The sequence below is a fragment of the Colobus angolensis genome, unplaced genomic scaffold (assembly GCF_000951035.1).
Source record: "Colobus angolensis palliatus isolate OR3802 unplaced genomic scaffold, Cang.pa_1.0 Scaffold236, whole genome shotgun sequence".
Classification (NCBI taxonomy): Eukaryota; Metazoa; Chordata; class Mammalia; order Primates; family Cercopithecidae; genus Colobus; species Colobus angolensis.
Genome location: NW_012115555.1, coordinates 1,594,647 through 1,611,309, shown reverse-complemented (window position 1 = coordinate 1,611,309; position 16,663 = coordinate 1,594,647). Strand labels below are relative to the sequence as shown.

The window sequence follows — 16,663 nt, the reverse complement described above, 5'->3', positions numbered from 1 at the left end:
TCCCAGGAGAAGAAGAGGCCTAGCCTGAGCCAAAGAGAGAGTACGGGCTCAGCAGCCAGAGGAGGCTGGTGAAGTGCATCTTCTGTGTGTTCTCTATTTGAACAAGCATTTCCCCCAGGGAAGCTTCTGGGTGCCCCACTAAGTAGAATAAAGAAAAACGGTTATAAATGCCTCTTGTGGCTGAATGGGGTTGGGCCTGTGGTTGTTGCGTGGGACAGGAAATAAAGAGACACTTTTTCTGGAGAAGAGACTCAAACCCCTCTCTAAGAAATGTGGCCTTACCACATATTTCTTCTTGGGATTTCCTTCCACACTCATCTCTCCAAGACCTCAGGAAGGCTGTTCATTGTTGTCCATGGACATTTATTTGCAATTTCACATAGGTTAGGGTCCTTTCCATAGAGGGACACCTGCGGACTCCTGTGTGCTCCATTGTTAATGGTTTGAGGAACAGGGACGAGGTCACCTAGGATAACTGTTTTTGACTTTACAGAGCGGGATGAAAAAGCTTCCACTTCACCTTAATACGGCAATCATATAAACACCATACCATTTACCCCAAATAACACTTTGGAGATATTGGATATTGAATATAAAGACAGACATTAGGGGTCCAATTTCATGATGTGTCATGCTGAATTGCAAGATGACAGGACTATAATTCCAGAGGAAGAAGAGATCAGGGGGACTCCCCTAAGTGAGGAGTGCAGGGAAAACGTAAAAGACCCAGGTGAGAAGAAAAAGACACACATCATGAGATTTTCGGAATCATGCTGGAACTATGGACCGTGTCACTTTCCAGAGAATAAAGGAAACAAATGCTTGAAAGTAGGAGCATGAGCTTGAGCATGGAACTTTTTTCATTAGAGAGAGATACTTAAAATTCCAGAATGAATAGAGTTGTAAAAACTTTAGCGAGCCCCTACTTAAAATCCCTCCTCCCCACCACCACTGTTTTAAACTTTAAGTGACTCCTTGGTAGTCACACAGATAACATTTCAAAATGGTGATTTGGAATCCAAGCGACCCTTCCTTTGGGGATTTTGTTTGTTTGTTTTTAGTTTGGGAGGTGGTTTCAATCTGAAGAGTCCTTTCTGGAATAAACGAATCTTTCTGTTGCATAGGTAGGCTCTGGGTCAGGAAGGATATTTAGAAACCTGATTACTGTTCTAAACAGTGTTAAAATAGAACAAGAACCAAAGCCCAGTACCGTGCATTTCCCTCATAGGCTGAAGGTGCGCCCAGCATAATTTGGAATACAGGCTTAGAGGCATCTGAGCACGCGCCGGCTCAAGGTGCTCTGCTGAGAAGGACGGATGAAGAGAAGAATGGATGAAGAGGTCAGGGCCTCCTAAATTCAAAATCTGTACGTGAAAATCCCCTTTGGCCTGGTGAGATTGGTTGGAACCTTCTGTTTAGGAGAGCCTGGCATATTTTTTCGCTCGCCTAAAACTGGAGGTTGCATGGAACAGGGCACTTTTTTTTTTTTTTTTTTTTAGACAAAGTCTCGCTCTTGTCGCCCAGGCTGGAGTGCAATGACCTGATCTCAGCTCACTGAAACCTCTGTCTCCTGAGTTCGAGCGATTCTCCTGCCTCAGCCTCCCGAGTAGCTGGGATTACAGGCGTCTGCCACCACGCCCTGGCTAATTTTTGTATTTTTAGTAGAGACAGGGTTATCACCATGTTGGCCAGGCTGGTCTCGAACTCCTGACCTTAGGCGATCCGCCCGCCTCGGCCTCCCAAAATGCTGTGATTACAGGCGTGAGCCACCGCAACGGGGCACTTCTTAACAGTAAGTTCAGAGTTTGAAGTAGTAACTTTGAGAAAATTTAGTGATTCTCCAATTACAAAGCATTCTTCAATTACAAAGCAAGGACAACAGATAAAGTTGTCCTTGAGACAATTGTATTTTACTTAATGATAAAGAAACATTTTTGCAATTTTATATCCCAGAGTAACCACCACTAAAGGTGAGTGAGACTCATTGAGGCCTGTGCCTTGCGAACCAGAGTTCGGGCTCCCGTCCGCTGTCTGCGGGTCTCGCGCGCCCCCTCCCGGCGGCCCAGCCCAGAATGAAGGCTTTGGCTGCGGAAGCGAAAGCGAAAGCTGCTCGAGCCCTGACGCCCGCCCCTGGCTGAGCGTAGCTGGCTGACCAGAGCCGGTAGCGAAGTTGGGAGAGGCGGAGCGGACCTCAGCGCTGAAGCAGAAGACCCCGGAGCTGCAGTCTCCCCGGCGCGGCTGGTGAGTTGGTGCGGAGGGGAACCTGGAGCGCTAACAGGGACGCAGCCCAAGTGACTACCCACTCTACGCTCCAGCTTCCCAGTCCCTCTGCACCCGGCGATAGGAGGGAGCGGTGCCCGGACCGCTTAGCTCGCCGCGGCAGGCGGGGGTGGGGGTGGGGGTCCGGAGAATTTTTTTTTTTTTTTTTTTTTTTTAAAGCACGAGGCTCCTGATGGTCCATGCTTCCAGCTCCCCAGGCAGGCCGAAAGCTGTCTGTTGTAGGAGGGGGGTACGGATGAGCACCGGTTACTCAGGAGAGCTCTCAGGGTCGAATAAGATAAAATGAGAAGCCGATGGACGGATTGGGCGAAGCCAGGCGGGTAGGAGGGCAGGGACAAGGACTGGGACTCCACCCCCATAATTACTCATCTCGTATCTTGACAGAGCCATGCCGCTCCCTGACCTGAGACCCTGGACCTTCCTGCTGCTGGTGGACGCGGCTTTACTGTGGCTGCTTCAGGGCCCTCTGGGGACTTTGCTTCCTCAAGGGCTGCCAGGACTATGGCTGGAGGGGACCCTGCGGCTGGGAGGGCTGTGGGGACTGCTAAAGCTAAGAGGGCTGCTGGGATTTGTGGGGACACTGCTGCCCCCTCTCTGTCTGGCCACCCCCCTGACTGTCTCCCTGAGCGCCCTGGTCGCGGGGGCCTCACGTGCTCCCCCAGCCAGAGTCGCTTCAGCCTCTTGGAGCTGGCTCCTGGTGGGGTACGGGGCCGCGGGGCTCAGCTGGTCACTGTGGGCTGTTCTGAGCCCTCCTGGAGCCCAGGAGAAGGAGCAGGACCAGGTGAACAACAAAGTCTTGATGTGGAGGCTGCTGAAGCTCTCCAGGCCGGACCTGCCTCTCCTCGTTGCCGCCTTCTTCTTCCTTGTCCTTGCTGTCTTAGGTGAGTCAGGAGCGGACGTTGTGAGTTGGAGGTGGAAAAAGGGCCTGGGCACCAGTGCATTCATGTGTTATTTTTCATGCCTCTCTCAGGTGAGACATTAATCCCTCACTATTCTGGTCGTGTGATTGACATCCTGGGAGGTGATTTTGACCCCCATGCCTTTGCCAGTGCCATCTTCTTCATGTGCCTCTTCTCCTTTGGCAGGTAGGTGATGGGCAGCTGGGTCCATTTGCTAGCCCCAGATCTTTACAGGGGTCTTCACTTCCCTAACTCTATTTCTAGGCCCTTTCAGGCGCAAAGCACAAAAATACTCAAACTAAAATATGGTGAATGTAGTCACCATTCTGTTTCATCTATCCATTCATTTCTTCCTTCATTCATATTCATCCAGTATCTTCAACGTTTATCTGATCTTATTATAGGTACAAGTTATGAGTGAAGGTAGTACAAAAGGAATTGAAGTCTCAGATGGAATGTCTCTCAGTTCTCTCTCAACATTCCTAGGCCCATGAAATTCCATTTCTTTCTGCCTCCTACTGCTAAGTCTGTCTCCAAAGTATCTCTCTAGGGTCACTCTCTCCTCAGGATGGGCATGCTTCTCCCTCTCACTCTTCTTTCCCAACTTACCTTGCCAGTCCCTGAAGATCTTACTCTGATGCTTATCACCTTTCTTTCCAGAATCATTACTCTTTTCCCTTCACTTGCTTTCCCTTCTCTTTCTAGACATACTCAAACAAACAAACTGATAAGGCTTGGACTGGGATGAGGTGAGTGAGGCACCTGGGGTGCAAAGTTTAAGGAGGTGTGCACTCACCTTACCCAAATCCCAGCCGGCCTGATTGTCTCTATTTTCATGGTCATACTTCATTTAGAATACCCTCAAAAACCATTTCTTCATTGTGCCTTCATTCCATCCTGGCTGCTTTCTGCTGAAACTACAGTCATGCACTGCATAATGATGTTCTGCATAATGATGTTTAGGTCAATGATGGGCCACATATAAGATGGTGGACCCACAAGATTATAATACCATATTTTTACTGTACCTTTTCTATGTTTAGATACACAAATACTTACTTCTGTGTTACAGTCACCCACAGTGTTAGGTGCAGTCATGTGTTGTACAGATTTGTTGTCTAGGAGGAATAGGCTAAACTCCATGGCCTAGGTGTGCAGGAGGCTATGACATCTAGGTTTGTGTAAGTACATTCCACGATGCTCACACAACGATGAAACTATCTAATGACACATTTCTCAGAATGCATCCCTTTCATTAAAGTCCAAACCCTCATTATATCATGTCTGACTATTCCAAATGCCTCTACAATATGGTAACTAAATTTGTGTTAGAAACATGTATGTTGTAAAATACCTGCTTTTATGCTTTTATATTTTTTCCTCTAAGTTTTACTGTAGACATGTAGTTGGTCTAAGAGGAATTCTCCAACCTGAAGGATGAAAGATGGGAACCACATGACTCGGGCTCCAGAGAATGGTGGGAGCAGGGAGTTTATTACTGCAGTTCCAATGATGAAGTATCTATGGTGACAGAGAAGGGCTTTGGGTATGGGGCAGGAAGGAGATAAAGGCAGAGGAGACGCACAGAGGGACAAGCCTGAGGGAGGCCAGGACAGAAGCAAGCACTGGGATACTTGTTTTCACAATATCTTTTCCCTTCTATTGTAGTCTTCTATTGTGTCTAGTACAGAGTGCACTCCATAAATACTTGTGAATTTGTACATGTGATGATTTTGTTCTCACATCTAGCTCACCATGTCTCCCCTTTCTTCTTCCTCTGTGTATTCCTTGCCTCTTCTCTCTCTGTGTGTCTGTCTCTCATTTCTTTCTCTTTTGCCTCTCCTGGCATGCTTTCCCCTGACTTTGTGCTTCTCTGCACTCCTGCCTTGCTCCTCTGTTTCACCCGCTGGCTTGCTCCTTCTCTGCATCTCCCTCCCCTCTCATCTCCTACCCCGCAGCTCACTGTCTGCAGGCTGCCGAGGAGGCTGCTTCACCTACACCATGTCTAGAATCAACTTGCGGATCCGGGAGCAGCTTTTCTCCTCCCTGCTGCGCCAGGACCTCGGTTTCTTCCAGGAGGCTAAGACAGGTGGGACCTGGAGTCCAGGTCTGGGATTCCCATGGACATCCCTTGCCCCTCAGTGATCTTCCATCCACAGCCTCTCCTCCTGCTTTTACCCGTATGCCAGGACCTGGGGATGCTTTTCTCTCATTTGGGACAGGGGGAGAAGCAGCCTCCACTGTCCCTCTGCAAGTGAACAAGGATGTTCAGAGGAGGGGGCTGTGTCAGAGGGAATGGTTAGGAGGGAGTTTCTGGGGGCCCTGCAGTACACATGGTTTCCTCTTTCCTCACCTGCTCTGTCCTTCTTAGGGGAGCTGAACTCACGGCTGAGCTCGGATACCACCCTGATGAGTAACTGGCTTCCTTTAAATGCCAATGTGCTCTTGCGAAGTCTGGTGAAAGTGGTGGGGCTGTATGGCTTCATGCTCAGCATATCGCCTCGACTCACCCTCCTTTCTCTGCTGGACGTGCCCTTCACAATAGCAGCCGAGAAGGTGTACAACACCCGCCGTCAGGTGAGTGTGCATGTAAGGGAACCCCAAAGGGAGAATAAAACTGACAGGTGAGGAGGCTTCCACATTTGTGGCTAGAGGATCTCCTAGAGAGAGATGTTCTCTTCTCAGCCCTTAGGGGAGAAGGTGTATTGTATACTACATTTTGCTTATCCAGCCATCCAACAATGGATATTTGAGTTCAGAAGGTTCATGATTCTCCAGAACTGTAAACAAAAATGTATAAGTGTGTGTGAGGGTGTGCGGGAGGGAATAGGGAGGGGAGATGATAGGAGATAACTTTTCATTAGCTTCTTAAAGGAGTCTGTACATCCCCCGCCCCCAACTGCGAAGATTAAAAATGATTTCTTGGAGGCTTTTAGGCAGGGAGATTTTCCCTTTAAAATCAGCAGAAGAAGTCTGGATGAAGCACAGGGAAAGGAGGCGTCATCAGGAAGTCCTGAGTCTGAATGTCAGCTCCACCTTCTCTTTTTCTCTTATATTGTGGTAAAACATACATAATATAAAATTTACCATTTTAACCATTTGAAGTGTACAGTGCAGTGACATTTAGGAAACCCACATTGTTATTGGGCAACCATTGTCACCATCCATCTCCAGAACTTTTTTCATCTTCCTAAAATGAAACTTTGTACCCACTAAACAGTAACTGCCTACTACCCCCAACCCCTGGCCCCTGGCAACCTCCATTGTACCTTCTGTCTCCGTGAATTTGATGACTTCAGATACTATATGTAATTGGAACCATACAGTATTTGTCTTTTTGTGACTGGCTTATTTTACTTAGCATAATGTCTTCAGGCCTCATCCCTATTGTAGCATGCATTAGAATTTCCTCCCTTTTAAGGCTGCATAATATTCTGTTGTGTGCATATGTCACATTTTGATTATCCATCTGTCAATGGACATTTGCATTTTTTCCACCTTTTGGCTATTGTGAATTATGCTGCTGTGGACATGAGTGTACAAATACTTGTTTGATACCCTGCTTTTGGTTCTTTTGGGTATGTACTTAGAAGTGGAGTTGCTGGATCATATGGTAATTCTATTTTAAAATTTTTGAGGAACCATGTATTAGTCCATTTTTACGCTGCTGATAAAGACACACCCAAAATTGGGCAATTTACAAAAGAAAGAGATTTATTGGACTTACAGTTCCGTGTGGCTGAGAAGACCTCACAATCATGGCGGAAGGTGAAAGACACATTTCACATGGCAGCAGACAAGAGAAAAGAGAGCTTGTGCAGGGGAACTCCCCTTCTTAACACCACCATATCTCGTGAGACTTATTCATTATCACAAGAACAGCACGGGAAAGACTTGCTCCCATGATTGAATTACCTCCTACCCAGTCCCTCCCACTACACATGGGAATTCAAGATGAGATTTGGGTAGGGACACAGCCAGACTGTATCAAACCACCACACAGTTTTCCATAGCGGAGGCAACAATTTTAAATTCCCACCAGCGGTGCATAAGGTTTCCAGTTTCTCCACATCCTCATCAACACTTATTACTTTTTGTTGTCTTTTTTTTTTTCTGATAGCCATCCTAATGGTGGTGATTAGGTGATTAGGATTATCTCATTGTGGTTTTGATTTGCATTTCCCTAATGATTAGTAAATGTTGAGCATCTTTTCCTGTGTTTTTTAGCCATTTATGTATCTTTTTTGAAAGAATGTAAGTTCTTTGCCCATTTTTTTTTTTTTTTGAGTTATGGGAGTTCACTAAATGTTTTCCATATTAATTTCTTTTCAGATATATGATTCACAAATATTTTCTTGTATTTATGGTTGCTTTTTCACTCTGTCGATAGAGTTCTTTGATGCACAAGCATTTTAGATTCTGATGAAGTCTGATTTATCTATTTTTTGTTGTCTGTGCTTTTGGTGTCATGTCCAAGAAATCATTGCCAGATCTAGTGGCATGAGGCTCTTCTCCTACATTTTCCTAGGAGTTTTATAGTGTTAGCTCTTATGTTGAGGCCTCTGATCCATTTGGAATTACATCTCCACCTTTCTTAACTATCTGTGGCTCCTTGGGAAAACTACGCTTCCTTCCTGATTCAGACACTGGGGATGGGAGAATTACCTCAAATGAAGGTTAAAAAAAAATTGCATGTATCTCCTATACTACCTAACACTGAGAGCTCGATAATATTTTGTTCCCTCGCTCCTTCATTCTTACTCCTTCTGGAAAGAAGAGTAAGGAAGAAGGAAAGAAACAGTTTGGTATTTTTAGGTAGACTAGGGAGCATCGCATAGGCTGGAATAAGATGTGGGGGCCTGCTGTCTCTGCCACATCAGCCCAGGTGTTTGCTGACCCTCTTTTCCAGGCAGTGCTTCGGGAGATCCAGGATGCAGTGGCCAGGGCAGGGCAGGTGGTGCGGGAGGCCGTTGGAGGGTTGCAGACCGTTCGCAGTTTTGGGGCTGAGGAGCACGAAGTCTGTCGCTATAAAGAGGCCCTTGAACAATGCCGGCAGCTGTATTGGCGGAGAGACCTGGAACGCGCCTTGTACCTACTCGTAAGGAGGGTAAGATAGCAGAGTGGTTGTGAAAGGAGCCCAGGAAAAGGGGAGGGAAAGGGAAAGGGAAACTACAGCTGGTTCTGGGGGCCTTTGCAGGTCAGTCTCATAGAGGCAGAGAGGGGGAAAGAATGGGAAGATTCCCAGCCTCATCTCTTCCTTCTCCTCTCCCAGGTGCTGCACTTGGGGGTGCAGGTGCTGATGCTGAGCTGTGGGCTGCAGCAGATGCAGGATGGGGAGCTCACCCAGGGCAGCCTGCTTTCCTTTATGATCTACCAGGAAAGCGTGGGGAGCTATGTGCACGTGAGTGAGAAGCCAAGCCTGCTCTCCCTTTTTCCCTTTCTTTTTCTTTGTGGCCTTCTGGGCCTTGGGCTTTATTTGTTCCTTTTAACAATACAATACAAAACCAAAACCCCCAAGTAATTTTGCTATGGAGAATTTTAAACATATGCCAAAAATGAGACAAAATACTTTTACAAATTCACATGTATACATCCTGTGCTTTAACATTGATCAACTTATGCCCAATCTTGTTTGATCTGTATCCCCAGCCACTTCCCCCACCCGTATTATTCTGAAGCAAATCCAAGATATTATATAGTTTCATCTGTAAATATTTTGGTATGTTTCTTAAAAATACAAACATCTTTAAAAGTATATAACAACAAAGCCATTATCACACCAAAAAATTAACAATAGTTCTTAAAATTTATCAAATACAGTCAGTCGTCAAATTTCCACTTGTGCTATCCATGTAATATATGTGTATGAGTGTGTTTATTGTACTTTGCTTGAATTAGGATCCCAAAACGGCCACATATTGTGATTGGTTGATACATCTTTTAAGTCTATCTATCTATCTACGTGTCTGTCTAAGTCTATCTATCTATCTATCTATCTATCTATCTATCTATCTATCTATCTATGTCTATCTATCTAAGTCTATCTGTCTATCAATCTATCTATGTCTATCTATCTAAGTCTATCTATCTATCTCTATCTGTCTATCTATCTCAGTCTATCTATCTATCTCTATCTATCTAAGTCTATCTATCTATCTATCTATCTAAGTCTATCTATCTATCTATCTATCTATCTCTATCTCTATTTATCTCTCTAAGTCTATCTCTCTAAGTCTATCTAAGTCTATCTATCTATCTAAGTCTGTCTATCTATCTATCTATCTATCTATCTATCTATCTATCTATCTATCTATCTATCTATCTATATCTATCTAAGTCTATCTATCTATCTATCTAATCTCCATCTATCTATCCATCCATCCATCCATCTATCCATGTGTCTTTCTAAAAGTTTCCCTTGCACAGTTTATTTGCTGAAGAAATAGGTTGTTTGTCCTGTGGAGTTTCTTAGGGTCTGGATTTTGTTGACTGAATCCCTGTGGTATTATATGCTCTTCTGCCTCTGTATTTCCTGTCTATTGATAGATACACCTAGAAGCTTGTGAGATTGAGGTTTTTTTAGGTGGTGATGCTTTCTTCCTCCAAGAGTCACACAATGTCTGGTTCTCTATTTGTGGCAACATCAGCCACTGATGAGCAGTACCTAGATCCATGACAGAATTAGGGCTGCAAAAGGGAGATACTCTGTCATTCTTCATGTATTATCTGAAGTAGGTCTATGAAGGGAGACTTCCCCTTATCTACCATTTCATTACCCAGTGGTACAGTTTGATGAGGAAAGGCAGAGTGGGCATTTACATCTCTTCCTACATTTACCAGTTCTCAAAAACAGCTACTTCATCCAGGGCTTTATTTAAACATTTTCCTAGACACTTGATAAACATCTTTTTTGTGTAGAGAACTGCGCTAGGCACTCTGATGGCTACACAGGTGAGTTGGACACAGTGCCTGCATTTAAGGAGTTCCCGTCTAATCAAGCAAGACAGAACCGGGCCCAAGTAATAGGAAGCAGTAACTGAAAAGATCTGGGACTAGAGGCAATGCTGAATGGCAGGAGAATGGACTGTATATCCTTTACATTGCAAATTGGAACACTGGGGTATTGGTGTCGCTTTTAAATTCCATCCAAATTGTACATTTAATGGTGGAGAATCTCTTTTGAATACGGAGGAGGAGCAGCACAGTTGTGAGTGGAGTGTGTGAGGAGTTGGGAGGGTGGTCTCTGGTGGAAGTGTGTTTGATTAGCTGGCTCTCCCATTCCTGTTTTCCAGACCCTGGTATACATATATGGGGATATGCTCAGCAACGTGGGAGCTGCGGACAAGGTTTTCTCCTACATGGACCGACAGCCAAATCTGCCCTCACCTGGCACACTGGCCCCCCCCACTCTGCAGGGGGTTGTGAAATTCCAAGACGTCTCCTTTGCATATCCCAATCGCCCCGACAGGCCTGTGCTCAAGGTGCCTGAAAGAGGGAGGAAACCTGGACCCTTGCTCTCTGCTGCTAATGCATAATTGGACATCACAGCCTGTAGTTCATTTGCCTCTGAGAAACTGGTCTTGCCTCTGCTAGGAAGAGAAATAGAGGGATTTTGAGGGAGAAGGGGCAGGCCCTTAACTCTTTTCTGGTTTTCTAGGGGCTGACGTTCACCCTACGTCCTGGTGAGGTGACGGCGCTGGTGGGACCCAATGGGTCTGGGAAGAGCACAGTGGCTGCCCTGCTGCAGAATCTGTACCAGCCCACCGCGGGACAGGTGCTGCTGGATGGAAAGCCCGTCTCCCAATATGAACACTGCTACCTGCACAGCCAGGTGGGTGAGGAGGGAGAAGACAGGGGACAGGAGAAGGGAACATGTACAGAGAGAGGATGGGAGATCCACGGGAAGACGCACCAGGTGTTCATTCTGAGGGAGGTAGGTGGGGAGGACAAGAGGGCCCCTGCCTTGGGGATTTATACATAGTCCTCTGCCCCATCCCCTCTGCACAGGTGGTTTCAGTTGGGCAGGAGCCTGTGCTGTTCTCCGGTTCTGTGAGGAACAACATTGCTTATGGGCTGCAGAGCTGTGAAGATGATAAGGTGATGGCGGCTGCCCAGGCTGCCCATGCAGATGACTTCATCCAGGAAATGGAGCATGGAATATACACAGGTATCTTCTACAAATTGTAAGCCTGCTCCTTCAGTAAAAAAGAGAAAATCAGGCTTACTCTTAGTGGTGAGAGTTGTGTCCCTGTAACTTGATGTTTGCTGTTCCTCTGCCCTTTCCTCCATTCCTATGTCTCCTTCGGCACACCCTGAATTCTTCAGCCTCCATCTTGCTCAAGAGCCTTTGTTTGCAGAGAGCAATGCAGCAGTGGTGCTCCCTCCACGGGCAGCCTCGTCAGGTTTCCACCCCATGGCCCTCCTCCCACCTCCCGAGGTCCTACTGGAAGTACCTGCTATGCACTTGTCCCTCCTTGGATGTTGTCTCTGTCACTTGTATCTGAGGAAGGGAATTTCTCTGATTTCCTCAGATGTAGGGGAGAAGGGGAGCCAGCTGGCTGCGGGACAGAAACAACGTCTGGCCATTGCCCGGGCCCTTGTGCGAGACCCACGAGTCCTCATCCTGGATGAGGCCACCAGTGCCCTGGATGTGCAGTGCGAGCAGGCCGTGAGTACCGTGAGAGGGGCGGGGGACAGTGGGGCCTGGGAGTGGGCATGCTGGGAGGATCAGCCTGTGCAGAATTGGGCAGAGGGAGGATGAGGGACCTACTAGTGGAAAGAGTCTGTGCCTTCTTGGGGTTGGGGAATGGAATCTGGTGGTGTGACGGCAGCCCCAATTCCTCCTGGGCTCCCATTCCTCCAGCTGTGGCAGTGCAGCCAGGCGAGAAGGGCAGTCCAGGCCTTTATCTACTGCCCTTTCCTACCTTCTTTTATCTCACACCTTCTTTACCCTAAGTCCTAAGAGATGGTGCCCAGGTGGATGTGGCGTCCGTCTCATTCCTGTCTTTCTGAGGCACTGTGATCACCCCTTCAGCTGCAGGACTGGAATTCCCGTGGGGATCGCACGGTGCTGGTGATCGCTCACAGGCTGCAGACAGTTCAGAGTGCCCACCAGATCCTGGTGCTCCAGGAGGGCGAGCTGCAGAAGCTTGCCCAGCTCCAAGAGGGGCAGGACTTCTATTCCCGCCTGGTGCAGCAGCGGCTGATGGACTGAGGCCCCAGGGATACTGGGCCGTCTTCTCAGGGGCATCTCCAGGACCCAGAGCTGTTCCTGCTTTGAGTTTCCCAGAGCTGTGCGGCCAGATAGTTGTTCCTGAGTTGCAGGCACGATGGAGATTTAAACCCTGTGTGCTTTTGGTGGGATGGAGGGGTGAGGTGGGGTTGGATGGGGGCTGTCTGTGTCCAGGAAACTTAATTCCTTGGTGACTAGAGCTTTGCCTGGTGATGAGGAGTATTTTGTGTCATAATAAATATATTTTAAAATATTTTCCTTCTTACATGAACTGTATACATTCATATAGAAAATTTAGACAATATAAAAAAGTACAAAGAAGAAAAGTAAAAGTACCCATTGTGTCACTTCCCGGAGATAACCATAGTTACTATTTAGCTGCCTGTCCCATCAGTTGTTTATCTGTTTTTAGAGATAGAAATTAACAAAAAATGACATAAATATTCATGAGATTGCCTTTCTACATCCTTCCCTGTTCCCACCAGTGTCTGCTATTTTGAAGAAGCTAGGGTATGGAGGGAGAGAGAACAGTTCCCTGATTAACAGTATTAATAATGACATTGGTAACAGCTACCATTGATAGAGTTTTAATGTGAGTAGGAACTGTGCTAAGTGTTTTTAATGTATTATCATTTTTAATCGTTATCCCCAACCCTGTGAGGTTGGTTATTACCCCTGTTTTACAGACGAGGAAACTGAAGCTCACAGGAGTTAAATGACTTTCCCAAGGCGGTCGTAGTGGTGGACTTGGAGTTTGAACACAGGCCTGACCCTAGAGTCCACACCCTGACCCAATAAATTATATTGCATCTTGGGTCCATAAACCCTAATCCGTAATCAGATTGAGAAAAGCTCTGCTGCTTTGAGCTCTAAATAATTCTGAATCTATTCTCTTCTCTCCGGTCCCATTGTTACAGTCTTCACTCATAGACTTAAGATAATCCTATCACCAGAGCGGTTTCTCTGCCATTAGCTTCCCTCTTCCGGCCATTCTTCACAAAGTCATTTTTCTAAATTGTATGTCACATACGATGATGGCATTTCTGAAAATTCCTTCAGGTGCTCCTGAGCCCTACTGCAGAGATCCTTTTCAGGGCACACAGTGTTCCAGCCCATCTGTCTCAGCCTTTTCTGTTGCATTCAGCTCCACAACAAACTTCTTGCCCTCCCCAATACCTTTGTGCCTTTGCATATGGTGTTTTCTTGCCCATTTTCTGCTCAACTCGCCCCTGATTTTCAAGTTCAAGACTTAACTCAGTTTTCAGGTCTTCCAGGAAGCCTTCCTTACGTCGTCAGTCTGGGCAAAGAGCCCTTTCCATGTGCTTCTATCACTGTGTGGTTACATCTTTCACAGCCCTTTTAAAGCTCTATCTTCACCTTTCCAGCTTTTTTGACCTTCCACTAGACCATAAACACCTGGGCGGAAAGCCATATATCTTATGAAGCTTTATATCTGCTACCTGGTCTAGGGCCTAATTCATAGTAGAGAATAAATAAAAAGTCCATTGAATAAATGAATAAATATATTCTCCATCGTGCTCAATCTTAATCCTCCCTGCCTACTCCCACTACTGACAGTGCAACCTTGTACACATCACTGGTTGATGGGAGGGACTTAACTTGGAAGGTTGCTATTCTAGGAAAGAGAAACCTTCATATTCCCGGAAACAGCAGGTACTCTCCAGTGCTGGCAACGGATTCCCCAGAACTGCTGTTCTGGATTTTTTCTTGCCTGGCAGCTGTTGGGAGCAGGGTGCAGTGAGGATGGGGTAAGAGTGGGCAGTTCTTGTGCAGATTTGCCTTTCTTTCATCCTGGGGCTGACTTGCAGCTCCACGCCCATCCATCTCTCAAATTTCACAGATGGTAAAATAGGCCTTTGGAGAGAAAGAACTCTGGCCTGATTCCTTTCCCTCCCACAAATATCCTTTATTCATAAAATAGGAATAATAATTCCTGTATCTCCCAACTTTATGGAAGCTGAAGCCCTCACGGAAGAAGATGATCTGAGAAATTCTTTGATTTCCTCAGTACAGTTACACCCATGTATCATAATACTTTAAGCCTGGAAGGCATCTTAAAAATAATGTAACAGTCAAATCTAATTTTACAGAGAAACTGACATGAAATCACACAGCTCATCATGATAAAGTTGGGTGGAAAACTTCTCTTGATGGGCAGCACAGGAAGAAGCAGTAGACCTTAAGATGTCCTGAAAGTTTCTTATCTCAGGGGAAACTCCCAGGTAGGCTTTATGTCAGGGACACAGAAAAATGTTCTCTGAAAGTCATAATATTCGGGCTAGACAGATAAATCCTGTAAGTGTGGTGTGTCTAGGAACCAGCGATGTCACTAATCCTGGTTTGCTCCAGAGTTCTTTTTGTTCACTCCTACCCTTCGTCACCATTTGATTGATCTCCTTACCCTGTAATTTCCCCTTCTTGTCACTTACCTGCAGTATCTTTCCCACCTAGGCATGCCTTATTCTTTCTGAAGGAAAGTATGAATGGAGAGAGGAAAGCTTGGGAAACTGATAGATTTCCTTGGATGCCAAAACAACTCCATACCCTGTCTGCCCGGCCCTATGTGGAAACAGCATTGAGTTTCAAGTCCTTTATGCCTCCACCCAGGGATAGCCACTTGGAATCCACATGGCAATTGTGAAACGGGGAGGAAATGCAGAATTGTCAGAATTTTGTGGGGGAAGGGACTAGGGAATAAGGAAAACAAAGATCTTCCTTGTGTTTTAGAGCTGTCAGCTAGAGGAGCACCTGCTTGAGTCTGATGCCATCTGATGGTCCCAGAAGATACTGGATTTTGAACCTAGAGTTCCACGGACTCTTAGGAATTATACTACTACTACTAAGCATTCACTGGTGCTTACTATGTGCTATTGCTGTGCTAAGTATCTGACACATATCTTCTTACCTTATTTTCAAGATAATTCTCTGTGGCAGGTATTACTATCTCAATTCTAACAAGGAGAAAATGGAGTTTCAGAACATTTACTAACTTGCTTGGGTCACATAGCTAAGGAAAAGGTGGACTTTGCCCAGCTTTGCAAAACAACTCCTCAAAAGAGTTGCCTATACTCCCTGATTCCACTTATCTTTCCTACTATCCTCTTTTAAATAAGCAATATGTTAATGTGGTTTAAAATTCAAAAGACACAAAAAAATATACAGAGGAAACCCTCACTCTCAATCCTTCCCCAAGGTTTGCTAATCCCTCTTGCACAGGCAATCTGTGCTTCCAGCTTTGTGTTTATTCTGCCAGAGAAGTTTACTGTGTATTAAGCAAATATGTATATCTTTATTCTTGCTCAGTATTTTTGCAAACAGCAGCTCTCTAACTTCACTGTTCTGAACTTTATTTTTTAAATTAAAAATATATGGCTATGTAGTATTCTATTTTATGGAAGTTCCATATTTTATTTAGCCTGTTTCCTTTTACTGATGGCTAGTTAGGTTATTGGAAGTCTTTTGCTGTTGCTAGTTAGTCTTGTATAGATATGGTAATGCACATATGCAAAAATACGAGTATGATACAATCTTAAAGAGGAGTTGCTGAGTCCAATATATACATTATGAATATTGATATTGCAAAATTGCCTTCATAGATATTATATTAATTTATCATTCCAGCAGCAATGTATGAGTTTATCTGTTTCTCCATATATATATATATATATATATATATATATATATATATATATATATACACACACACTTTTTTTTTTTTGGTATGTAACAGTTTATTTTCAAGAATGTTTTTTAAAAAAATTGTATCTGCATTGTTAAGGAAATCATCTTATTAAAAGATACTGAAATTAGATTGACTAGCTATGAAACAGTGAATAAAGTACTTAGTTTTAGGAATTAGTTTCTTTTTCTTAATACTAAGTAAAAGCATGATTTCAAATTATCTCTGATTTGTTTGAAGTTCTAAAATTCTGAGATTCAATGTAGCTTATTCTAATATTTCAGTATTCTGGCTATTTCAAGGTTATACATATTATCTTCTGTCTATTGCTTTTTAATATAATGTTTCAAGAGCAAATTGATTCATGCTTTATGTATATTGCTACAGCTCAAACGTTTCCTTTCTATTTTCTTTTTTTTTTTTTTTATTATACTTTAAGTTCTAGGGTACATGTGCACAACGTGAAGGTTTGTTACATATGTGTACATGTGCCATGTTGGTGTGCTGCTCCCATTAACTCATCATTTACATTAGGTATATCTCCTAATGCTA

General features: G+C 44.9%; 2 protein-coding genes across 3 annotated transcripts in view; both read left to right on the top strand.

Moving 5' to 3' along the window:
• PSMB8 (proteasome (prosome, macropain) subunit, beta type, 8) overlaps positions 1-2,152 on the top strand; it is a 4,727-nt gene extending 2,575 nt beyond the window's left edge. The window contains exon 5 of the mRNA XM_011944846.1: positions 2,010-2,152. Coding sequence (XP_011800236.1) covers positions 2,010-2,152 — 143 coding nt within the window. The remainder of the gene's footprint in view (positions 1-2,009) is intronic.
• TAP2 (transporter 2, ATP-binding cassette, sub-family B (MDR/TAP)) overlaps positions 2,070-16,663 on the top strand; it is a 22,517-nt gene continuing 7,923 nt past the window's right edge. Inside the window, exons 1-12 of one of the 2 annotated variants that reach the window (XM_011944814.1) lie at positions 2,070-2,241; positions 2,665-3,161; positions 3,251-3,365; positions 5,138-5,268; positions 5,551-5,756; positions 8,089-8,286; positions 8,452-8,580; positions 10,472-10,660; positions 10,837-11,010; positions 11,187-11,346; positions 11,711-11,847; positions 12,214-15,819. In XM_011944814.1, the coding sequence (XP_011800204.1) occupies positions 2,669-3,161; positions 3,251-3,365; positions 5,138-5,268; positions 5,551-5,756; positions 8,089-8,286; positions 8,452-8,580; positions 10,472-10,660; positions 10,837-11,010; positions 11,187-11,346; positions 11,711-11,847; positions 12,214-12,393 (2,112 nt within the window). In that variant the 5' untranslated portion in view covers positions 2,070-2,241; positions 2,665-2,668 and the 3' untranslated portion in view covers positions 12,394-15,819. Of the gene's footprint in view, positions 2,242-2,664; positions 3,162-3,250; positions 3,366-5,137; positions 5,269-5,550; positions 5,757-8,088; positions 8,287-8,451; positions 8,581-10,471; positions 10,661-10,836; positions 11,011-11,186; positions 11,347-11,710; positions 11,848-12,213; positions 15,820-16,663 lie in introns of those variants that run through there. The other variant, XM_011944815.1, reaches the window with a different exon arrangement.